Source organism: Mycetomoellerius zeteki, unplaced genomic scaffold (genome assembly GCF_001594055.1).
Source record: "Mycetomoellerius zeteki isolate Tzet28-1 unplaced genomic scaffold, Tzet1.0 scaffold93, whole genome shotgun sequence".
NCBI lineage: Eukaryota > Metazoa > Arthropoda > Insecta > Hymenoptera > Formicidae > Mycetomoellerius > Mycetomoellerius zeteki.
In genome coordinates this window covers 1,241,534-1,268,553 of record NW_017257968.1, presented here as the reverse complement: position 1 = coordinate 1,268,553, position 27,020 = coordinate 1,241,534, and the positions used below count along the sequence as shown (strand labels likewise).

The 27,020-nt window shown below is 31.3% G+C and overlaps 1 protein-coding gene across 1 annotated transcript in view; it reads left to right on the top strand.

Annotated features, from left to right (window-relative positions):
* The window catches only part of LOC108730528 (semaphorin-1A), a 237,913-nt gene extending 211,152 nt beyond the window's left edge, over nucleotides 1–26,761 (top strand). The window contains exons 6-16 of the mRNA XM_018460288.1: nucleotides 6,541–6,628; nucleotides 15,363–15,467; nucleotides 16,260–16,348; nucleotides 16,707–16,848; nucleotides 19,187–19,535; nucleotides 20,001–20,083; nucleotides 20,286–20,384; nucleotides 21,442–21,726; nucleotides 23,531–23,668; nucleotides 24,628–24,923; nucleotides 24,984–26,761. Of these exons, the coding sequence (XP_018315790.1) occupies nucleotides 6,541–6,628; nucleotides 15,363–15,467; nucleotides 16,260–16,348; nucleotides 16,707–16,848; nucleotides 19,187–19,535; nucleotides 20,001–20,083; nucleotides 20,286–20,384; nucleotides 21,442–21,726; nucleotides 23,531–23,668; nucleotides 24,628–24,923; nucleotides 24,984–25,703 (2,394 nt within the window). The 3' untranslated portion in view covers nucleotides 25,704–26,761. The remainder of the gene's footprint in view (nucleotides 1–6,540; nucleotides 6,629–15,362; nucleotides 15,468–16,259; nucleotides 16,349–16,706; nucleotides 16,849–19,186; nucleotides 19,536–20,000; nucleotides 20,084–20,285; nucleotides 20,385–21,441; nucleotides 21,727–23,530; nucleotides 23,669–24,627; nucleotides 24,924–24,983) is intronic.
* The last annotated feature ends 259 nt before the right edge of the window (nucleotides 26,762–27,020 follow it).

The following is a 27,020-nucleotide window of genomic DNA, read 5'->3' as shown; positions in this document are numbered from 1 at the left end:
ATAATTTGGCGTCGCGTGACTGCGACGTCTCAATACGACGGTACTTGATTCACCATTATTAACAAGTTGCAATCTGACAGTAACGCTTTATACGGTAACATTGTCACTTTGATCATTCTCAAAACAATGCTGAAACGCTGTTGGAGATCGTGCTGTAAAACCAGCTTTTCTCTTGTCACTACGAATTACAGAGAATATTATAGAGACTATTCTCTTCCTTCTTTAAAAATATCATAATTATTAATCAAATTAGTTCAACATAAAAAATATTTAAAATTTTCACACATTGTAATGTCGAGGTAAATAACAAACTTGGTTAAGATTAAATAATAAAAACTTAAATGAAATTAATCTCTTCAAGAATTGGTGCATGATTGAACGTTGCTAATCAGTGTGAAATTTTTACAAGATTTAAGTAGCATTATTGTATATGTATATAAAATTTATGTTTTTTATATTAATGCAGGGATACTGAAATAAATGACTTTATATAAAAAACTTATTTTTTATATAAGGTCTTTCTATATAATAATTGAGATATTAAGAATATATATCTCCCGACAAATAAACTTTCAGCATATAGTAGTCAAGAATTTAATAAAAAATCTCTTATTGTGTGTGTGTGTGTGTGTGTGTGTGTATATTTATTAAAATTAATACGAAATGATTTTGTATTTAAAGTCATTACGATCGATTGTACGTACGCATTTTCAGAAGCTGATCATTATTAATCGTAGCTGTCATTATTAATTAGGAACAAATGTTATTTTGAAATGTCATTACTCTGATCGTGAGAATGATGCCGGAAGCAGACGCGAATCGCGATATACGATATATTCGAATTTTCTCACTTAATGCGAATTATGCCGCAAGTGTACACACGTACGGAGGTGAAGCGCAAAATTATCTCAGGCAGTACTCCGCAATTCTCGTTTCACGTCGGAATTCACTACTTATACAAAAGCAAGTTTCGTATCTAGCAGATACGGGATGCAGTTGTTTGCTATCTGTCTCAACGGCACATCGACTCATCCTCCGCTGATCTCATTGACTCACAAATTGTTCAATTAAGAACGACCTTTATAAACATTTATGAGATGTATTTTAATATCATGATTGAACAATTCATGCGCGTACGATACGAGTAAATTTTAGAAATCGAGAATGCAATGAAAATAAATCATTGAAGAACAAATTCTATGAATAGAAACAGAAAACGTTTTAGTATAAAAAATATTTTACAATAATAGGTACTTATACATATAGAAGTACTTATACATATAAGTATCTCTGTATTTGCAAAATATTTTTTATATCAAGACGTTTCCTGTTTTTATTTATAAAATACCATTTGTTCTTCAATAATTTCCACTCACATAATTATATAATTATGTATACATATATAATATACATCTTTATATAAAAAAAGAGAAAGAAGAGAGAGAGAGGAGAGAGAGGAGAGAGAGAGAGAGAGAGAGATAGAGAGAGAGAGAGAGAGAGAGAGGAGAGAGGAGAGGAGGAGGAGGAGGAGAGAGTGAGAGGAGAAAGAGAAAGAGGATTGATATAAAATGTGCATGAAAACAAAATTTTTATAATTATATATTTAATTCTTTTTAATAAGATTCTATGGGTAGTTTTTTTTATTTATTTTTTTTTTAATAAAGTAGAATTTTCTGATCTAAAACAGTTTATCTAAATAATAAATTTGTTTTTATTGAACTGCAGTATACACATGTCTGTAAATAAATTGCAAATTACAAATTAGAAACTATTATTTAATTGTAAAGGAGACAAAAAGCATTAATTTTCTATTTTTAAACATAATTTTCTCGCAAATGAAATAAAATAAAATAATTTTTTTTTTCATTTATATATTAAAATGTATCAGCGATTACATGAATGAACGAATAAATATGTAAAGGATAAACCAAAATAAAGATAACAACATGCATAAACCTAGTTATCTCTCTGTTTGCTTACTGGTTCGCCTATTTACACCTGTATCGATGTATTAAACGTGCAGCACATAACTTCCACTACGATTGCGATAATCCGGGCGATGGGACGGTGAACGGTACATTGTCACGCAGGAGCGCATAGCATTGTGTCGTGATCGTTGCGAAACAATGTCGGTGGGAGGCGAGGACCGTGCAGTTTACACTCGAAAGTTTTCGAACTTTGTGCAAATTATATCGCGACAGGCCGAATGTGCGAAGATGAAACTCGCGGTCGTTCCCCGCGGTGTTTCGCAATTACAGCAATATCTCACGAAATTTACAACGGAAAATCTCACCGTGTAAACCAGCAAGTAATTAATGAGTATGATTATATCGCCAAATTATATACGCGCGCGCGCACCGCGCGAAAATGTATATCTTTCTTATATATTATGATATAAGAAGCACATTTAATTGTTTGATTTCATAAAGGTCACACAGCTGGCTAATATTATTCAGCTCGTGAAACGAGACGTTAATTAAAAAGTTAGCACTTTTTACAAAAACTGAAATCAGAATCATAGATACTGAATATTTAAATATCGTAAAATTTTTTTTATATTATATCAAATGTACATATATATATGTTTTGAAGATATCATAGAAAGGAAAAGATAACAGATTATTCATTCTATTATTGCAACTAATTAAAAGTACTACAAACAGAACGATGATTCATGTAACATCAATTTTTAAGAGATTAAGTTATAATTAAATTTCATCGAACGCTGTAATTACATCTACTTATGGGCTGTTATAGCTCCATCGAATGAGATTAGAGCGCGTTATGTGCATGTTCATATGTGCAGAATAATCCTGTCACATCCAGTATTCCTACCTTTGATAGTATTTGTCCGTACTAACAGCTGCACTGTAATTTAATATAGATATCAGATAATATCGATATATTATTATAATCAATTGTAAGTTAATAATAATAAAACAATTTATTAGTACCTAATTCTGCATTCTGTAATAAGATTCTAAAATTGAATTTAAATTGATGGTAAATGAATCTATCAGTTTGCAAAAAGCACAATTCTTTTCAATTAAAATGGAACTTTTAATTAAATGTCCGTTTTTATATTCTATGTATTTATATTAGTGTCATGATTGTCGCATATTCGAAGAAGGATGGTATGAAATAACTTATAATGAAACTTTCTTACATGCTACAAATCAGGCTGTTATCATATATTTTAAGTGTGAACACGCCTACGTCTTCGTTATTGTCTCCTGCGGTGCCTCGCAATTGTTTTCTCGCAAAATTTACAGCAATGCCTTGAATTATTTCGCGGTAAACTTTGGTATTAAAACACCGAAAACAAATACATTGTTATACGTATATGAGGTATTATATTAGGAGTGGAAAAGATTTTGACAAATCTGTGTGGAAGATTATTTTTAATAAAAAATATATTTACGCACGCGAATATAAATTCTATTTATAAATAATTAAAAATAAATTGAAATTTTTCAATCGAAAAAGATAATTAAATTAATATACATACATATATATGCAAGACTATGATATAGGAACTTAATTTGTTGCTTTTTTTATCTATTTGCAAATATTTGTTCGATAGAAAAGATGACATTCGATAAATAAATTTTTAAGTTTTAATGCTAGGTATATGAATAAGTACCAATATCGTCTAAATTAATTCTTTATTGTATATATTGATGGACATATATTGATGGAATTATAGAAAAATCAATATATTGTAGAAATTAATTTCAAATTATATTAACTAGAAAAAGTATAATATATGGATTGAAAATAGTCGTTATTGCGTGCCTCTGTTTATCTCTCTCTTAACCTTGTTACGATACGGCTTGCCAGTAGATGAGAATAGATGAAATGAGGATACGTGGCAAGCAAGGAGAACAGAAAGAAAAAGAAGGAGACTAGAAAGAAGAAAAGATCCGAGAAGAAACGAACGAAAGAAATATAAAGGATCCTAGAAAGTACGTGAGACTCAACCAGCGTCTCGGAATACCCAACTGCGAGCTGCAGTGCATCGAATAGCCGTTTGTGTCGAATAGCCCTGCCACGTTTCAATTTCTTTACATGCATTGTTGCATACATGCACGAGTTGCGACACTGTTCGCGTATTCGGTATATTACTGTGGCCGGCCGCAGTGCTCTCGCTTGCAACTTTTTTAATTGTCTTACGCTGCGCCAAGCGGATTTACCGATATTTTTTTTTCGACGTCTGTACACGTTTGCGAATACGGCGAATACAGTACAATGAACAACGACTCGAAACGATGTCATTACAGTTCAATGACAGGCATTCATACCGCGAAACACGTGTGCAAGCAGAAACTGCCCTTTATCGGACAATTGCAAAATTTTCAATCTAATATTGTATATCTTTTTACGAAAAACGATTCTGATGTATAGTTCAGTAAATACGATATATTAGAAATATTTCTGTTCTAACTTCATGAGGAGGATAGAAAATTACTTCAAAGATGTAAAAGTAATATACATAATCTTCCAAATAATTTTTATGCAGATTTATATAATTAGCTCTTCTCTTTCTTGATCTATCTTCGACGGTAGATTTTAATCGATCACGAACAATGCTTTATTTAAGTAGTAATGCAATATCATTACTTAAGATATAAAATTATTTGTTGGAATCTATTGTTGATTTTTATTTAGCAGAATTTATTATATCTGCAAAAAATTATTAGATAAGAAACTGATTACTATTTAAAAACGAGATTAAATAAATTATATGCTCATAAATTTTTTTGATTGTCTTTCAGTGTGTTAAATCTATCTCGAAATTGTTTTATTATATAATAACAATTTACATATCGTACATAAAGTATATCGTGACTTTTTAATCAGATAAATATTTTTTATCAGATAAACTTAATAAATTTAAAATTAATAAATTTTCAATCATTAATTTAAAATTATCAAAAAATTAATAAAAAATTGTTTTTGAGAATTATTTCTGAAAAGTTGATTTTAGACTTTTCCTACAATTAAACATGCGAAGTTTTATTTCTGTTCCATACTCTATAAAAGAAGAAATTAGACACAACAGACAAAATAAAAGAATCTAAACTACTAACGCGCAGATCCCTGGCATGTCCTACTCGCTTTCCAATCTTCTATTGAGTTTATCGTACCACAAATTTCGCTCTAGATACGTTCGTAAAACCTGTAGGTCGCGAGCAAACTCAATCACGATGCCAGTACAGCGAGACAAGTACGAACGACGAATACGAGATTTCGGACTTTTTTGTATCGATACGGCGACGTTAATAATTCTATTACTCCATCACTATTACTCTATCTCCAGATCGGAAACAATCGTAGTTCCCGAATCGTTACGTAACTTGGATTTATTTGCAGAATTGAATAAGGACGACGCATCGTCGTAATGTTTCGACATTTGTCATAGACAGAAAGATGATATCCAAAATATATTGCGTACGCCGAATATGGTAAACATAAATTGACACATCAATCAAAGAGAGAAATATTATTTTATTCGCGGTAAATCATGATATCGATATTTTCACTCTGAACGAAGAGTTCGTCATATACACTAAAATCAATATCGAACATGTATGAAAATAATATTAAACAACATATTACACCTGCGGCAACAATAAATGAAGAGAGTATCAATCCTGGTCCTGTGAGTAATTAAGGAGTGACTGTGTTATTGCATTACAAATCTGATTAGTTTGTTATATTGTTAATTTCATTATTAAATATTCGTTTCTTTAAACAAGTATTGAAATTAACAAGTACATTTATAAATTGACTGTTGCGAGTTTATATTTGATCGAAATTAAATTTTTCATTACGTAGTTTACACGTACATAACAATTAAGAAATATCAGTAGGAGGGGAAAAAGTATTAAAATTGTCAATCAATCGTAATCATTGCATGGCCATTGTTCGATAAAACATATAGGTCACGCTCATAATTGATTGGATATAATTATTTTATTATCATATCGACTGTCATTTCACCGAACGGTCAAAAGTCTGGCCGATACATTACACTGTACAGCCAGATAAATTACACTGTAATATTTCGATTATCTATTGATGTAGTTAAAAAAATACGCGCGTGGTAATTATGATTGGAATTAGTTATTACATTACTAACATATTGATACTATAATATATTATTATGATACTATACCACTGCCTACTTATTATATACACATTAGATGCACATAACGCATCTGCAGACGAATAAATGCAAATGAATATTTCCATAGGAAGCTATATGTTGCATAAGAAAAATCAATTTCCTGATAGGAAGTTTCGAGCCGTTCCTCGCGTCTCACGTTTCCGGGAAATAGCGTGACTGACATTAAATTCCATTTTTTTGCAGTTGCGATACTCTTTATGTCTAGAGTGATTCATTTATCTTGACAATCTCAAATTACGTTTGAACTACTTTTTGTATAAAAAAAATCGGTTTAAAAAGTTGTACGTTTTTAAGTATTGTATATGATACGCAAAAATGTTATAATTCAAAACATCTTGTTTGTATTTCAGGATGGGGCGTATGTGAAACAGAGCGATATGGATGGTTTAGGACTCTGTCCTTACGATCCGCGGCACAATAGCACAGCGGTTTTTGCCGGTAAGTTTCTTCTTTTACAGCAATTCGAATAATGTACTTAACTATTGTCTATACGAAATCAAATTATACGAGATCAATCGAATTGATGAGAAATCACATAAATCAATATTTTTTTAAATCTTAATTTTGATGAATTTTATTTTCTTTAAACATTGAACAAACTCCGGAAAACGAAGTTTTGACTTTGATATATAGAAATTTATATTTTTTAAAAATATTTATTTTATTCTTGGATGAATTTAAGTAATATCCTAAAGAATAGATTTTCTCGCAGACGAAAACGTCAGCGCGGTCATTGTGATAGCAGTGTTATCGAAATATTTTTACGTGAAGTTCGTGCCACTCTATGCAGCTCCGAAAACCGTTTCCGCCTGTGGAAAATATTTATCGAGGACATTTTTATTACATTTTGAAACATATGCTGTGCACTACATATCAGATTTGACGGGCGACGCGTGGCTTTGACGACAGTAAGTGCCACTTGAGAGATTTGACCGCTCTACAACGAGTGGAGTAGCTTGTGAGAACGAGAAGCTCGACGCGAATATCACGAGTCCTTGTGTATTCCGCACAGAAGCGATTGAGATACACGCATGATTGCGTCCCGTGCAGCAAATTTGATAAATTTGCGTCAACAATTATGACAGATGATTCTTAAAAATTATTCCCTTTTTTATCACGTGCGTGACAAAAAAGAGCACGATTTCATACATGTTTTTTCATATTTAGTTTCCATATCTAGTTTGCAGAGTTTATTATTTCTTTACGTTTTTTCTCTATCATTATTATAATTTAGTCTTATTTTGTACTGAAGAGAATAATTTTTTTTAAATTGAGTTCTTCTTTGAAAATTCTCTGAAGAAAAAGTTATTTTATTTTTCAAATAATTACTCTTTAACCAGTAATCTCCCTTTTTCAAAGAGAATCTTGAAGCTAAAGCACTATAACTGTGTTTTTTATTCAATGGATTTAGCCGTTTGCTTGTTTGAAATATTTGTTTCTCTTAAAGAGTTTCTTCTGAAACTCTTTATCCTGCAGCGAACTTACTTTTAATATATTTGCTATCTTTAGCATAAGAAGGGAGATCGGTTCATGAAAACCGTGTGCTCTAGTTACGCAGTATGTTCTCACTGCCCCAGTTAAGGGTTAAAGATGAATGGACTTCACACGTGTTAAAGAATCATTAAAGAAATGAATTAATGATTCTGGAATTATTCAGAGATGTTTTATATCTGTCAGATTGGTGCAAATTCTACTACTATCACTATTGCACCTATTAATTTCAATTTTATTATTCTAAACAATTTTGGATGCAAACAGTAGCGAGAAATATTTTACGCTATGTCACGTATATCACATATAGTAGTTTATTATTTTTGTTATATATCATTTTATACTGTATAAACATAAATATAACATATACGTTGTCTATCATATATCAATTAATTTTTCTGTTAAAAATAAAACACAGGTATTTAGTTTAGTTATCTACAATATACAATTATGCTCATATGATGATACAAAAATATACATTCAAATAACAACAACGTAGATTGTAAATAACAACATTAATATTGTAATATGAATATAGTGCTGTGAAAAAATATAAGTTTGATGTAATTTGATAAAAATATATCCTATCTATTTGCTCGAGAAACTTTTTACTTGTATGATGTATAACGTGCAGTTTCATACGTTGAACGTTATAATTTGCTGATTACGAGGCACGTGCGCGCGTCGTATGTTCGCCAAAGTGCAACGGTAAATCAATACTCTGGCAAAGCAAACGATGCCTTGCTTCAATGAAGTCGTTTTACAAACATGTTTGAAATTTCTATGTGTAAATGGCGTGTCTATTGGGCACATTTAAATTGTAAAAGATATTATCTTTTATACATTTAACCTTCAATAAAATAATTGAGATTACAAAAATAAATTAAAAACGTGCGGATTAATATCCTAAATTTTTTATATCTTCTTTCATGTGTTTATTTAAAAATTCTAAATAAAAATCGTTCTTTAGGATAAGTTATATAGTATCGAAAAATTAAAAGATTGTATTATTAATAAAACACAATAATAAGAAAAATAATATATTCATGTAATTTTTATGTTTAGCCACAAGAAATATTTTCCGTTGATAAAAAAATCTTTTTTTTTTATCTCAAATCTGTTAAAAAGCAAGAACGCGGTCAAATATTTGACGGTATTTTTACATCATTAATATGATCTTGCAATTTGGAATAATTATAAAATAAAAAAATCGATTGTCACATTTCTGATATCTCCATTGTACATAATCCTAGTTTATCAAAAGTTTACTTTTTTCCTTATCTTTCTCATTTTCTTCATATCTTTATATCTTTCTGTATGCTCCCAGCAACTTTGTTCTTAAAAATACGATTGCAAAATAAGATACAAAGAAAAAAAATTACAATTGCTACATTAATTATCAACCGATTCCTATTTTATTAGCAGTATTTAATTATTAATTATACAATTATTTTGTAACGTTTAAACTTGTATTTTTTGATTCCTAAATATGGATCGCTTTCCATATTTAATTACATGTTGTGTATTAATAAGGTATAAATAGAGGAAAGGACAATATAACGGAAGTAAAATATAATGGAGGGATATAAATAATTAAAACGTAAATGTCTACGCACACATACTATAATTTATTTAATATCTATGTGTATATATATATATATAAATCTCTTATTTATATTATAATAAGGTATATACACATAAGTAAAACAATAATGTAAATTTTTGTTAATTATAAATTGTGTTAATTATAGATATTCGTGTATCTTGTATTATTTTATTTTGGTAAGTGTATATATAGGCTTCCAGATTTTTATACTGAAATTTTTAAAAATGTAAACGGCTACCACGTTGAATTTAAGAAGTGGAATAGTTTGCGAAAACAGAAGTGTATAGCTTGTTTTCTTTTCATTATCTACAACATGTAGATGAATTGCGGAACGTTTTCAATAGATTAAAGTTTAAACAAGTTGGAAATTCATTGTTTGAAATTTTGTGAACAGAAAAACATTTTAAAACAAGTGCTCCTTTATTTTGCTATTTTAAATATATACATTAATTGTTATAATTTTATGAAATTTTTTAATTTTCTCATACATTCTCGCTAGTTTGATAAATTTATTCCACAATTGAATGATATATTTTTGTACTAGAACAATAATCAATATCGCAGATATTTTTTTAATATCTTTTGCAAACCATTTATGTGTACTACTTTAATTTAAACATGCGAACACTTTTTTCTGCATTTTTCAATAATTTTCACGAATTTATTTGTTTTAGGATCTAAAATACGATTCGTAAAATGATTCATGGCTTTCTTCTTAGAAGATATGTATTCTCTCGCGGGAAATACAGAATGCGTTCTATCATCGTATTCGTTGATTTTGGGATGATCTGACAGAGTCTTGCCGTTTCGAAGGTCTTCTCTGAAAATTTCGTCTCTTAGCTTTACCAATAGCCTCTTTGTACTGACACTGTACGTGCTTATATTGCTTCCTTCACTTCGAGCAAGATACCTTTCTTCCTTGCGCGTTGAGGAATTTCGTCATCTTACAAAATCCTTTCAGGAGCTTTATTCGCTACCCAGCGAAACCCTCAACATTTATTTTTGTAGAGTCAGATCAGAGTGAATGTTTGCTGGTAGCCGCAATTGGTATACGTTCATCCGTACAATTTATATTATACATATATTATAATTAGAAATAATATTATATCTACTTAATATATTTAATTCATTTTTCTTATTCCGCTATATTTTTCATTATAAAGTGTATATGTAAATTGAATCAGAACATTCAGAACGCGGTTTATAAACACTGAGATAAATCTTCACGTCACATACGTGACACATAGAAGTCAATAGTCAGTTATGATACCAACATACAAAACTATTTGCATCTCAGAAACGGTTGAGCTTCCGACCTACATTTTCTAAGGCTTTTTTACTCAGTATGATGTGTACTATCATGTAAATGTTGAATGGTTTTGTTGCTGGGCACCTTATATAGCATAACTTTTATTCGAAAAGTGGCAATTCTTCAATCAAAATTTACAAAAGATACTCAAAACCGCTTAGTGTTCGAAATTCTCTTTATTCCCGTGTTATAATGTATTATGCTTTGTTAGCGGCTTTATTCTGAATTCCACTTTCAAGAGCGACCCGTAGCTATCTGCCGAAAGTTTCGTTAAGTTTTCGGGGAGACGACAGCAGCGAGCGTAATGCGTCGGCGACGCAACGGTGCATTAAATCACCCCTAAGTACAGCGCGTACGCAGCCCCAGATCTCAGCGCGTTACGTGTCGCTGAGATGTGAGCAGACTGCGGAGGGATGCTGCGCGGGATTGCTCGCGCGTACGTTGGCATACGTAGCCAAGCCTCTTTCCCGCAGGTATTACGCGCGTGGCACACGATATTCGCGAGCTTCGGCGTTGCCACAGGCTCACCGTAGATTTGTAGCCTGCAACGGGCACGTTCATCCCCCTAAGTCTAACGTCTGCCTCGCCCCCGTTATATATGACTATCCGGCCGCTATATACACTTATCGCGCGCATACGTTGGCCGGCCTCAAATCCCATCGTGCTTTTTGAACGTGAAATATGGGAGCCCCGCGAGGAGCCGCGGCGGCGAATCCTTCGAGGATCTCCTTTACGAGAACACGGAAGGAAATGCAGTTGCACTGTGGATACCCGTTGTGTATACTGGCGTATTATGTACTCTGTGCAAACACATATAGCGATCAAAATCCATGGATTTTTCCGGGGTTTTGCGACCGATTGCGCGCGACGCTGAGAAAAATTGTTCGCGTACAAGATTATTTTCAAGATGACGAGCTTTTCTTTGAATAAAATTTTCTAACAAAATTGAAGAATTTATTTCCACACACGTGCGCATATTATGTGTGTGTGTGTGTGTGTGTGTGTGTTTGAAAATAAAAGTTTCAAAATGGGAACTTAATTATTTCGTAGACTAAAAATATTTGCCGAAACATTATTTTTTGTAATCTAATTCAATTACTAAAAACTGGATCTTTGTATCATGCATGTTTTAATTTTTACTCTTGTATTAAATCAGTGCACAACTGCTTTAATATGCACTAGTGCGCACTAATGTGTCCAATCGAACTCGTTGGTAGGCATTACTAAAATATGAGATATTAGTGGATGGGGATACTACTAAATAATTTTATATTGATTGGATATTAGCAAATGCATATAGTCTGGATTAGCAGATTAATTTCTATATGCTTATATTTATTTACTTATTATCTATGGTATACCTAGGTAATACGATAACAGTATGCTAGCAGTTTGGCACCAGTATATTACAACAGATTGACATGAATTGCATCCGCATTACGTTGCTGGCAAGCCTGCAGACACAACATGAAAGCATATCGGTGGTAGAAATCGAGTAGATCTACCGAGTACATACAATATTATGACAGAGAGATTGACGGCAGAAATCGAGCAGATTTATTGTTGTGTAAACATTTAAATATCACTTTGATTTAGTATCATCAAATTGTAGAAGTTTTGTTTGATTTCTGCTGAAATTTTACCAATATTATTCAATACGAAACATTTTTTACATTAAATTTATTGCTTTTACTGTTCTTATTGTTTTACAAGATATACTCTCGAGGCTGAGCTGCCTAAGTTTGGCGAGACCGTAAACATCGTGTCTCAAAGTTCCTTTCATAGAACAGCAAGAAGAAATTTATGATTTTGAGAATGACAGCGAGAATAAGAGAGAGTTAAATCCATACTTTAGAAGGAAAGAAATGTGTTCGAAAACTATGCAAAGTTATTTCAAGCCGTTCCATATCCGTAGAAAATAAGCTCCTCAACACGGAATTGGTTTTACAACACCACTTCAAAATTGCATGCGAATGTCAGTTCTACAGTACTTGATCTTCTCGTTTATGCTAATATGAGGATACAAGATGTGTAAAAATTAATTCTTTACTTATGTATATATGGTGCATCCTGCTTCTGGAATCATGTTCTTTTTTGCATAGCATAGGACAATTTAGAGATGTAATGTGAAAAGCAAGACTAAATAATTCTTATTAATTATTATTTTAAATTTTACTATCTACAATTTCCATTTGTTATTCACAATGTTATTTTTTTCACACAAAATATTATATTTATTTTAATATTGGTAACTATAATACAGCAGTAAATAATTTGTATTGTAATGATTCGAATGCAATATTTGTGAATTTACTTATTGTTAGTAAATTATTCTAATTTATTAAATAGGATGATTTATAAAAATAGTAATTACTTATTACATATTAATTTTATTTTTTACAATTTATAGTTCAATATATTTATTATTTTCGTTGCTTGTATGTACTATATTTATTCTGGCTGATTCTGTGTCTACAATGCTAATGAAGACATACATATATATTTTTGATAAAATATAATTTTAACAATATTTTAAATACCCATTCTACTTATATTTGCACTTTCTATTAAATCTAAGCAATTATGATTTAATTATTTTAATAATTAATTTTAATAATTAATAACAGGAAAATATTACTGATCTAACATGAATTATGATATACATATGTAATGCTTCTGAAAATGATCGTCTCAGGTTTCAATTATAATGAACAAATTATACGAATAATATATTTATCAGATTATTAATAATTTCCTAATTCCCCTTCTATTTTTACGAACTTTTTAATTTATAGATCGTTATTTTACCTTAAAATACTAGAATGATATAAAAATTTAGTTGTGTTTTCCTAATTTTTAAAAAGAAATTGAAACTATTTTATTTCTAACTATTTATTTACACGGTCGTATTTATCCTTGAAACTATTTTGTATTACAGATGAAAAACATTATTAAAATTAAAATAAGGTTTTTTCAAATGCTAAAAAATTATATTAAAATTACACAATTTCTCTTTCGCCTTTATTTGACAAATATTTTACGATGAAACCGCCTTTTATACTAACGTAATATTAATAGAACTAGGGTACTTTCTCTAGCACTCTTTGGCGATTATATATGTCTTAAAATGTATGTATATTCTTCTCCCGTTTTAACATTAATATCATCTACCTTCTTCCCTCTATACTAACCTTTTGTGTTTAAATTCCCTTACGGAACCTACTTTGTTCGCACGATACCACATCTATTATTTTCTCTTTGAATTGTGAATGTTATAACAGCCAAATTTCAATGACGAAGCAAATACCAAGAAAGTACTCAGTGCATTATAAACAAATTATATACAAATAAAGTTAATAAATGTAGATGATGACAGGTTTTCTTCATTTATGTGATCAAATGAAAAAAAGAATAGGAATAACACTTGAATATATCAAATTTTTAACATTATATGACTTGAATATATCAAATTTTTTCATTATAGTTATTAATCGCGTGCTTGCCTGATTTTTTGTTTTCTTTTTTTTATAAATAGCATAAAAATTGATTACTAATTACAAACTTACAAAATAAAATATGTTACAATACATTATACTTAATTTTCGTAAATACCGTTAACATATGCTATTTTTACCTCTTTATTTTATTATATTATAGTAATTATTGAAGTAATCTACACGTTTGTGGAAAATACATGTGGAATATATGATTTTTAATGTGACTTACACACGCCAATCTTTCATACATTACTTTAATCTTACATGTTACGCTCATGCAAGATAGTTATTTCTATTGAATTTACGTCGCATGATATATTTTAATCATTCATTATTATTATATTATATACTTTTAGATTCATTTTTGTTAAGTGCATTGTTTTCGCTGAGTATCTTTCATTAATTATCTCCAACTTTTTAATTTACTTATTTATTCTGTTTCCGTGTTTTTGTCATTTATCTAATTAAAAAATTATTTATATTTTATATGCGAAATTAATAAGAATTTAGAAATGACCATCACGAATATATTTTACATATAATAATAAAGTAAGAATATTATATATAAACATAAATCGTGAAATGTTTTCATCAAAAACTTATTACGAAAAGAAAGAAAATAATTCTTCATTTAATTTTCCATTTCAAAATACTGTTCGCCTTTGTCAATGCAAGTCTTACAATGCAATTCTAAGGCTCAACTCTTTAAGCTCTGGAACTACCAGGTCTTACATTGCTATTTTCTATTGAAGAATTACGAAAGAAAGAGTATATATTGAAGAGCAGAACAAATCGATGTTGTATTAATTAAAATTAGACAATTTATTGGCACGAAATTTGTAAATCGTTAACTTATTTTTTTTAATAATTCGCATGTAGCTAACGTAGGCATTTGTGCCGAAATTAATATGGAAAAGTCATAAATGCGGGAGTGACTGGCAAAATTAAGCTCGTATAATCACCTGCGTAGATTCAAGATATAGCATCGTTTAGGGACTCCAAGGCCTCCTGTCGGTCCTTCGAGGATTTTGATAGCGGGAAGCGAAAGTTCGGTCATGCCATAGAGTGTCATGCCGGTGCGTGCACACATGTGAACCTTACGGATAGTATCACCGGCGTAAATTCAACGGGCAATTTCCGAGAGACGCGTTAGTAGGAGGATGAATTAACCCTGAGAGCCTCTGTATAACCATCGACCTGATGGCGTTCGTTTAGCTTGCAAATGTGGAAGGTGCGACTGACTGACGGAAACGTTTATGCATGTTTCAGAGGGACAGTTATACGCCGCGACGGTGGCTGACTTCTCTGGTGGAGAGCCGCTGATTCACAGAGACAAAATTCGCACCGAACGCTCGGATCTCAATCAGTTGAATGGTAAGCTCCTAGAAATCACGATGAGAAATTCATGTGGCGTTGATGTGGCGTCCGCGATAGTATCTCAATTTTATAAGTTTATTCGATTTTGCGCAAACAATATTATATATTGTATATCTACAATATTCGATTCTATAATTCGAAAAATATTTAGCGCTTAATTAATTTCAATATGCGCGTATCTATTTACGCAGATTTTTTATACTGCTTCTGTAGAATTTGCTAAATAAATTTATGAGATTGGAAAGTAGCTCTATAATTTATATCAAAACAGAGATAAAATATCTTGATTTAATTTCTTTGCGATAATTACATAATTTTAGAGATTTGCTTCTTTCATTATCTGACATTTTAATAGACACGAGTGCAATAACAAGAAAGATGGTTAATTTTAAAGATAATTATGATATCATCTTTAAAGACAAGAAGAAATTTCTATCACACAGTAACGATTCAAATTACCAAATCAACAATTTGATTTTAAAGCATCACTTTATGTAAATCTCGGGTAAATTTATTGAAATTTGAATTTATAATACAAATTATAATATATAATTATAAGAAATTATATTATAAATTATGTAAATATATAATACATTATCATATAAATTATGTAAATTTATAAGAAATAACTTATTACCTGTAATATTTAGCCTGATCTTATCGCTAACAAACAAAACAATTTTATTTTTGTTAATCATTAAATATCAAAGTAAAAAAATTATGTTGTAAAATATCACATCCTGTAGAATAAATTCGATAATCGAACTCGATGCAATTTCATTATTTCAGGTCCGAACTTTGTCAGCACATTCGCATATCAAGATTATGTATTCTTCTTCTATCGTGAAACAGCCGTAGAATACATGAATTGCGGAAAGGTGAGGATTTTTTATTCGATTTTTCTTAATCCTGAATAAATTTTGTTAATTATTTTGGATTTACTTTTTATTGTTTTTAAGAAAAAAATCATTAAAATTTAGAGATTTATAAAGGAATGATTTGAACTGTGTCCCGTACATGCAATGTACACACATATACATGCACCTCTTTATTTTTAACTCGTCAAGATTAAACAAATTCCTATATATAAAGTATTATAATTCTTGTGTTGGACGTTTTGAATAGAAAAGATCTCTTATAATATCTAGAAAATAATTTTCGTTTATAAAAATATAAAAATATTAGAAAAATGTAGAATATTGATCGATCGCTTCACAAGTTTGATTCACATTATAGTCAGTCTACTCGCGAGTTGGTAGAGTCTGTCAGCACGATAAGGGCGGGCCACACGCATTTAGCGACAGATGGACGAGTTTCCTGAAAGCGAGGCTCAACTGTTCGGTACCGGGAGAATACCCCTTCTATTTCAACGAAATACGTGAGTATGCATATGCGCGGTCCTTTCGCGGCTTCGATCGTGACTACGCTCGAGTAGTTTCAAACGAGGGCTCTCGCACGCTTCTAAAAGGTCCTCGTAAAAGAGCCTCTTCTGCGCCGCGTTAGTTCCCACTTAGTGTATATACTGTTCCTCTACTTTTTAAGTTTTCTGCGATTTCCGCCCGATATACTTTCCCGTTCTACGAAATACTGTAAGAAAGAAAATGTAATTTTAAAGACTTTAAAAGTTGCTCTTTTGAAGAAATCCGTAGAAAGAGTGACTGTAGAATTCAACATTTAGAGGGCGGCAAGCTCTATTTTTTAAATTTTGCCGTTTTTCCCCTTAATAAAATTTATTATTATAATTTATTATATTTCTTGCCTCAAAATATAACACTATTTTAGCGACACTATAATGGCTTTCCATCCTAAAAGTTAATATTTTGTGCAGTTTATTTAATACATAGTCTAATTTACAATATCACTTGTTGCAAATTGTACACTTTTTAAAATGTAATTATATGTACTTTTTAGATAAATTGATATATATCTCATCATCTTGTGCGTAATAATATTAAAATAATCATCAAAAACGAGTATTTTAAAAAATATTTTATATTTTTATATATCGAAATATCTCAGAATAAAATATGAAATATCTCATAAACTATTGACTTTTTTTATGACTTTATTCCTTAATATGCAAAATAATTTTGCTTTTACATGTAAAATGGTTAGGAAAAGCTGACTAGAGAAAGAATAAAATTACATTAAAAAATATTATCATTACTCCCATTTATAAAAATATTGAGCATCTTATAAAAACGTGTTATTTCCGCATACATGTAATTTATAAAAAATTTATCGCATACATTACATTTCTTTTCTGAAAAACTTTTATTTGAAATATTGTTTAATATATTTTAATTTCGATAGATATATCTTGAAATTTCGTCTTTTCCTCATTTTGTCAAATACCAAACTGATATCTAATTCAGATATTCATAAGCTTATCCAAACTTAAAGATGCATGCAGTTATGCGCTTTCTTGCGTATAATTGGCATTATATGTAATATTTCTAATGTTTGTATTTGCTTAGAATGGGAAGAAGCAAATAATGCTTGCAAATACAAATATTGTACATTCCTATTGCACATATATCCTATTAATATAATAAGAATAATATTGTGCTGCAGTAATAGTTGTATTCTAACATTTAATTACGTAAAATTTTTACATAAGGAAATAAATTATAACATTGTTTGCAAATGTAAATATTAGAGATTCATCATCATCATCATCATTATTATTATTATTATTATTAAAGCATAGGGAATCATATTCTTTTGCAATAATAAAAGCATAAATGTCTATTTTTAACAACATTATAATAAGAACATTCGTATATTTAATATTTTTAAATGTTTCTTTATATTTTATATGATATTTTTTGTCATATTTATTGATTTCTTTATTTCCCGTCCATTCCTACACGTACAATGAAATCGGATAAATCACTTTAGCTATCTATCGTACAGCGAAATGGACTAATCTCGAGTGTGAAGTACAATAGTCGTGCACTATCGCGTTTAGAAACCAGTAGGAATGGAGAACGAACGAGAGGAACACTCTATTCTCGTAGAATATTGTCGCCGCATATCGAATTGAAATCCCTATGTTGGATTCGCGAAGTTGGCGCGTCTCCAGATGTCTGAGATGCCGCGAAATCACTGGCTGCTTCTCTGATTGTTCGAACTTTGTATCTAATCGCGGAACTAAGGCTAATGATGAGACATGTTTATTAATGTCGAAGCATACTTGAGCATGAAATGTCAAAAATGTGAAAGAAATTGATAACAGATAAAATTGTTAAAATTGAAATTCATTAAAACTTAAAACTTTTAATTATTTAATTAATTCGGCAATTTCCAAAAGAAAATATTTGATTTAAGTATGACGTAGAACGGAAAAAGTAAAATGGGTAACATGAAATTAAATGCCGATATAAAATCATCGATATTCAATACTTGAACAATTTTTTGAATCGTGAATTTAAATCCAGTAAATTGCAGAATAATATTATCGTTAATTTTAATTGGATGACCAAAAATGGTTCGTCTAAGAAAAAATAACTCTTACTTTTTGACTAAATTTTGTAAATAATTTTGCTATGCATATTTTATATATATTTTATACGATCTATTTTTTTCTTATCATTCTATGCAAGTAATGAAATATTTTCTCCATAGGAAGATGTTTAGAACGGCGCCTGCACTTATCATCTATAAGACAAAAAATGATTTCGAAATAATTTTGAATAACTTTTTGTCTTATTTAGAGTCAACGAGCGATGTTACGGATGGTCGATACGCGGGAAAGTCCGCGCGTCTGGTATATGGAGTTTTCACGACCCCGGTGAACTCCATCGGCGGCTCAGCTATTTGTGCATTCTCTATGGACAACATTCTCGAGGTCTTCCAGGGTGCTTTCAAAAAACAAGAGACTATAAACAGCAACTGGCTGCGAGTACTTTCGGAAAAGGTACCTGAGCCCAGACCCGGTGCCTGTGTTAACGACTCCAGAACACTTCCGGACATCACTGTCAATTTCGTCAAGGCACATCCTCTCATGGATGACGCAGTGCAATCTTACTTTTCGTTACCTGTGATAACTAAAACCAGTTTCAAGTGAGTAACTTGATCGACTAATATTTTCGATATATTTTTATTAATATAATTTTAATATAATATATTCATTGTCTTATATGTATATAATATTCCTATACCTAAACACGCTTTAGGTATAGTGCAACATGTTTAAACACAGTGCAACATGTTTAAACTACGAATCTTTTTGTTTAATTTTAAATAAATATTCCTTAAAAGTATTAAATTAATCATTTATTATATAGCTTCTCAATTTTTAACGTTATATAATTTTTAATATCAAATACGCAAAGATATACATGCATTATTATACATATATGCTTAAAAATACGAGAATTCTTTTTACATAAATTTTACTTTGAACTTTATTAAATTTTGCTATCGAAAGTTATTTTTAAAGCTGTTATTGCAATTACATATTTTTAGTAGTATTAATGGCTTTGTAACATAACATGCCATTAACATATGGAACTTTAACATTTCTAGTTATAGATTTACCAAAGTTGCGGTAGATTCTCAAGTAAAGGCTTTGGATGGTAAAGCTTACGATATACTCTATATCGGAACAGGTATAATTATTTAATTATTTATAATAATATATTAATTATTATATTAATTCATAATTGTATATCATTATTATATTTATAATAATGGTCAATCTATTATCAATAATAATAATATAATTATTATAAATGACGTATATATATTATATTTGTAATAATGATGATTTATATTTCTGAGAGATTAACGAGATTTATTTGTTGCATACAGATGATGGCCGTGTTTTGAAAGCACTTAACACACGTGCACCAGAATCATATGACAATGTTGGTCAAGTTATTGTCAGTGACGTCCAAGTGTTAAAATTTGGTAAGTAGATTTACTGTGTAAAATTTGTAATTGTATTATTTTGCAAGTTTAACGAGAAACAATATTTTTTAAATACTTTTTTAGTTAATGTATGTAGCATGTACTTGTCTATGAATATCATATCGAATATTTTTATGTTGCATAATTATATACTGAAGTTACATAAAACTTATATTGTATACGATCAAGTATACAATATTGTAAAAAATAAATAGGAATTAATCATACGATGTGATCGAATTCACATTAATGCAAAGTGCGTTGTCGCATAGTTTTACGAGCTTTTCAAGATACATATTTAGTATTTAAATCCTTAAGATGAAAAATGCAAACGGAGAGAAAAATTTTGACGTATATTGCCAATTTGTGAATAGATCAATTGCAGCGCAAACTATCTAAATTTGTTTGAATTTCCAGCGCGTTCGGTTTCGGTACAATCTTTTCGTACGATAGAATGTAGAACATAGTCAAACGAAAGAACGGCTTGAGATTGAATAAGAAATTCGATGCTTCTTTAAAAAGTTTCTAAGAAGCTTTGCGCGTACCATACTTCTTACGTGTATATGTTGCGTTATTTCCAGTAAAAATTTAAAGAGATATGCTTATAAATCACATCATACAGTAAATAACACAATATCTGTTTTCATGATATATATGTATATATATATATATATATCATGCACGCGAAGTCTTCGTGTATTTAATAATAACATTTTAATGAAGTGTGTGTGATATTTGGAAATGTCACGCTTTTCCATATTCTTTAAATAACTTTTTTATTTGCGATCGAACCTATTATTTCTCTATTGATTGGATATTTGGTGTTAATAAATAGAAATTTTTCAGAAAATATATAATAATCGAAAATACCTATAACTTTTTAAAAATTTATTTTCATATACATTTATTTATTGATAAAATTTTATTTATTTATTTATATTTATTTTTTAAACAAATAAGAAACTAAAATAAAAATGAAAACATATTTTATGCAATTTTATAACACATGGCATGATTCACATTATTTTATATCGTAATGTGCAATTCTTTATTGCAGGCCAAGCGGTCAAAGATCTTTTGGTAGTTCATCTAGCTGGCGAAGCAAGTAAACTGGTGGTGTTTGCGGACTCTGAGATTCGCGCAGTCCCCTTACATCATTGTGACTCATCTGCTGCGGCTACTTGCAGATCTTGTGTCGCCTTACAAGATCCTCATTGCGCCTGGGATGCAACCGCGAACCTCTGCGTGGCAGTACTGACGAAACTCCATGACAACGACGCCGACAAGACACTGTTTCAAGATATCCCGACCGGTAGACACAGAAGCTGTGGGCACGAGCCAGGTACTGTCTTTGATGTAGACTATATTGTATTGTCATCGGAATTGTTTCCGGAAGTGTGTGAATATATGTATAATATATTATGGTATATACCACTATCTGATCGCTTGTTTAATAATTTTATGACTTGATCCTCTCTTTCGTTTTAGTTTTTATTTTAACTTTCTTTTGCTACGACGAATGCAAAGCTGTACAAGTTGGTTCGAATGATACAAATTTTTCGAACTTGAAATTCGAATGTTTCTACTTCTGTCTAAATATTTCGAGAGCACGCAGTTTACTCAAATTTATTTTTAATTATTGGTTTAGGACCAGCAACAAAGTTGTGCTTTTATACATTATATACGAATTCAACTTACGGATTTTAAAAAGTTTCGAGATTTTTTCGAAAAGTTTTCTGTGCAACTTTTGATGCATCGTAATCTATTTAACCTTGTACTTTCAACGTGAACAATTAATTTTGTTCCTCAGCATGCAATACTCATTCTGCGAAAGGAGGATCATAAAATTGCAAGATTATAAAATGGGAAATTAAAAACTTAAATAGAAAAAATTGAAAAAATAGACAATCTTTTTGAAATTCACAAAGCTTTCTTAAAAACTCTTCTGCTAAGTGTATTTATTTTAATTACATTTCCTCCACTTTGTTTTCATACCTTCTCTTTCCTATAAGCTTGAATATATGTATAGCTATTTTAAAACATAAAAAATAAAAGAGAAACAACTCATCTAATATAAAACCTAATATGTGACAATCAAGATACGTGGTCATTTTTTGTGGACACGCTTTTTCGTCTAATACGCTGCTAAAGAATACATGGACAATAAATTTTTTGAAGCAACTTTTTGTAACTCCTAGCGAACATTAAACTGCTTCACATCTGACTTTTTCTTGTTTTGATTTTATATATAATTTTATTTACAAAATCGGAAAAAAAGATTGAAAAAGAATTTATTGGAAGACAGCGTTTATCTCATAAAAAGAACAAAGTTGAAAGTATAAATGTTTATAATAATATATCCAAAATACCTATATAAAACTTGAATTAAAAAAAATTTCAAAAGTACGTGTACGTTACATATGTGTCAGATCTGAAACAATTAATAATATTTTTCGCATGTTCAACTGTGCTAAGAATACTGCTCGCACGACTAACACAGCTCATGATCAGCTATTTCATAGTATACATATATATTCATGCGTACGCTAGATGTTATGTATATTTTCGCAGTGTTTCCAGATCAGGCGCATCAAATATTAATGATGCTTAATGTACATCATGACTTCGAACTGTTTGAAATTGTATTTGAAATTGAAGTTTAGAAATAGCAAATATCTGACGTGAAAAGTTAAAAAGCAGCAATTAAATTAATCTAGAAGAAAAATAGATTTTAAATATTTTTTACTTCACAGTCATGGTATATGAATGTTTAAATGTCTAAAGCCCGATTGCACCAACGTTACTTTGACTTTAAGGGAGACTTAAAACTCTCTCTGTCTCGTTTTAAAGCCGAAAAGAGACAGAGACAAAGAGAATTTTAAGTCTCGCTTAAAATTAAAGTAACGTTGGTGCAACCGGACCTTATAGTAGTAGTAATAAAGTAAGCGGGCGAGATTAGAAATTAACAGTCGCCGTTTGCGTAACCTAAATCTATAAAGTTTCTTTATCATAAATGATGTCTAAATCTAAATCTATAAATATCGAATGTAAAGGCATACATATCTAATGTACGCTGCAATAAGTATACAAAATCATTTTATACCTAATCATCTGTCGTCTATCATCATATTGGTAAATTACTCCAGAGGTAACGAAGTCCGTCCAACCAGCGGTGGCGCGCGAAATTGGGCGCGAAGAGTCCGATGGGGAGAATGAAATCATCATCGAATTGGATCGGGAAAATCAGTATGGTCGTACACAGCCAAGGGCTAATGAGCCTCAAGGTAACCAACATCATCACATCACACTGGTATAGTTCAGTTACCTTCAGTGTTCGAAAATCCCTCTCATAATATGCGATCCCGCTTTAATTGATTTTCCTCTCATGAGTTTTATTTTGTTTTCCGAAGCGGACTTATTTTTATGTTTGCAACTAATGTCTTATCGGTACGCTAACAAAATAATCCGTTATTGATGGCTTAATTGAGAAAAGAAATATTAATATAATTTTTCTTTTTCTCTCTTTATATGTAGCTTCGTTTTTTAAGAGAAAAACGGGTGAAGTGAAAAAATGAAACAATACCTTTTCTATTTTAAGATTACATAATTTTTACGTTATCAATTAATTTGTTCCAATTATGATTCTCTGTTCTTCTTCCTTTTTTTCTATTTACTAAAATAAAAATATAGTTTTAATATTTTACAAAAGCGTTATTCAACAGTCGTAATTATTTTCTATTTGATTGTTTTATCGTTTTAAATGCAATTAATTTTTTATAGCGACTATAAAAAACATGTTGAACCATTTATGTTGTAATGAAGTTAAAAATTTTTTAATTAAAAATTTTTAATAAAAACAATATCACTTATTTATATTAACTGTTACATAGGTATACTTTCCGATTTTTTAAATCGATTTTCCTGAAAACGAAGCATTGTATAAAGAAATTTTATTCAGCATTTGAATATGTGGAATCATCATCTTTCTGATATATTACTATCTTTCTGATATTACCAAAATATTTATTTTGCTTCTGTCACGTTTATTATATTATATTTGTACGGGTGATATGTTTACAAAGATCAATTATGTTTTTATCGTTTGTCTATTATTATTCATTTTTCTTATTCGATTTAATCTTTCCCTTCCGTTCCGAACACTAGAGACAAAACGCGCGAGCAGTTTTCGCAAAAGACAATCCTAATATTTAGTGTTCTTCAACTTGTTGCATTCTGATTACAGGCGTGACCGTAACACCGGTAGTATATTCAGCTCAAACATTAACGGGTGCGCTAATAGGGACCTGTTTCTGTTCTCTGGTGGCTGGTTTCGCCTTCGGTTTCTGGTTCTCTCAGAGATTGCGCGGATCGTCATATCCAGAACCCTCCGAGCAACGGCAACAACTCAATCGACTAACAGAGAGCTCGGAGTCGCCCGGATTCAACAACAAGTCCATCAATCTCGTGCTGAATGTGCCGCCCAAAAACCCGAATGGCAAGAACGCGAATTCGTCCGCGGAAAACAAGCCAGTACAAAAGGTGAAGAAAACGTACATATGATACAGAAGGCGACACAGAGCCGTTTGAGGCTTGCCACAGGACCCCACGGGTTCTGGCGCATCTTCCACCTCCTCTTCCTCCGACCTCGCGGAATCGGATGAGCGCAACGATGAGGACGGCGACGACGACGAGGACGACGACGGAACGACGCCCACAAGCCTCACCACCGGTATCGCCACGGACCATACTAACAATACGCATAAGCCGGACGAGGATCACTACGAGGATCATTACGAAAGTATTGGGAATGATGAGGTCTGCACACTCGAATACTTCGATGGTTACAATACGCAGCAACGATCCACAGCAGCCCAGAGATGTAGTCAATATCACCAATCCGAGTCCGAGTGCGCCGAGACGACATTGATGAACGCGCCGACGTGCGAAGAATCCGGCGGCAGCGACAGTGCAAACAGTCTTGACGATCTCTGTAGGCGACATTCTACCATCGAAAATGATCTATTCGATCGGCACAGTGTGACGAACAACGCGCGGGATCATTATATGGTGCCTACTCGAAGTCCTCGTGAATTTAACGAGAAAATCCTATCGCTCTTTAATCCGCAATTCCTGCCAAACTTCAACAACATGGTCACGTACATAGCTGCGCATAGTCCGCCACCGCGATCTCAATCCATGGCCCAATACAGCAGGGAAGATGACAATTTCCTGCTTAGGGGCAGGAACTATCGTAAACGCGACGACACGAACTCGGTGTGTTTTCGACGAGGACTTACTCACGAAGCGCCGCGAGAGTGACAGTACTTTCGCATCGGACAGCGGACGAAGCGATTCGCTCTGTTTATGATTTGATTACGAGTAACATCTAGCAACATGACTTTGCGCACCTGAGATATTAGCAGTGCTAAAAGTGAGAAACTATGTATCTTCTACAACATTACGAAGAAGAGCCGGGAATTATTATGGATATGGTACTACGTGCAGCGAAAAACCCCTCTCCCCTTTTTCCCGTAGCTTCATAATGAACACGTGGCTGAAAGTTACGTCGGAAAATACTATCGTGATCACATAGCGACACGTAAGTGTCGACGGCGAATAGTCTCGTGATAAGCCCAGGATCTACTTTTTTATAGTATTTTCAAGCTTTGCCAAGTATCGTCCGTCGCGCGATTCCACGCTCGCAATTACCGTGGAATCATTCTGTATAGGATTCAATTTGAAGTCTTTTTCTTTTTTTTATCTCGATAATAATAATAGAAAAAGTCAAATGTAAAGGAAAGCATATGCCGACAACAACGACGACAAGATTGAATCGTAGTAATGTAATGTGATACCATATGAGGACTGTGTTCGTAGCAGTGGCCTGTTAGGTGCTTAGACTGATGCAAGATAAAACGAAAAACACTCTGTAGAGACATTTAAGCATTCGCGCGAAAGACGAGGCGTGCCTTCCGTGTATTAATTGTTGGCAGAGATCTTGATCTATAACAGGAATGGAGTGTTAATATGGCCGGTATAGATTCGGGCAAGTGCCTCATTTATGCGTTTTGTTTAAGATATTCAATAGAATGGAACGAAGTATAGAAGGAAAGAGAAAAAGAAAGAGAAAGAGAGAGAGAGAGAGATTTAAGTAAGACTAATTTGAATATCGTTGTGCACTTATTGCCGTGCTGTGAGTACTGGTAATGGCGGGGAATACGAACGAGAGTATGTTTATCAATAACTAGCTCACGCGGGCATATATAACGGCAACGGTATATAGTTTCTTCGAGGAATATACATGTTAAAAATCGTATAATAGTGCAAAAATTTACATAAAAGTTACATAAAAATGTGGCAAAAAGAAAATTGGAAAAAGAACGGCGGAACGTACATGAATATATATATATATATATACATATATATTATATATTTACGACCGTATCAGTAATTTGCTAGGTAATATATGTATAGTAAATTCAAGCAAGACTTGCAAAAATTTTCTCAGCTATTTTGGCTATCTGAAAACTTCACGAAATGACATATTAAATATCTATAAATTTTTAATTTATTATTTTTATTATATTTTTTTAATCCATTCAAAAAATTAATTTGGATTTTATATTTTTATTGATG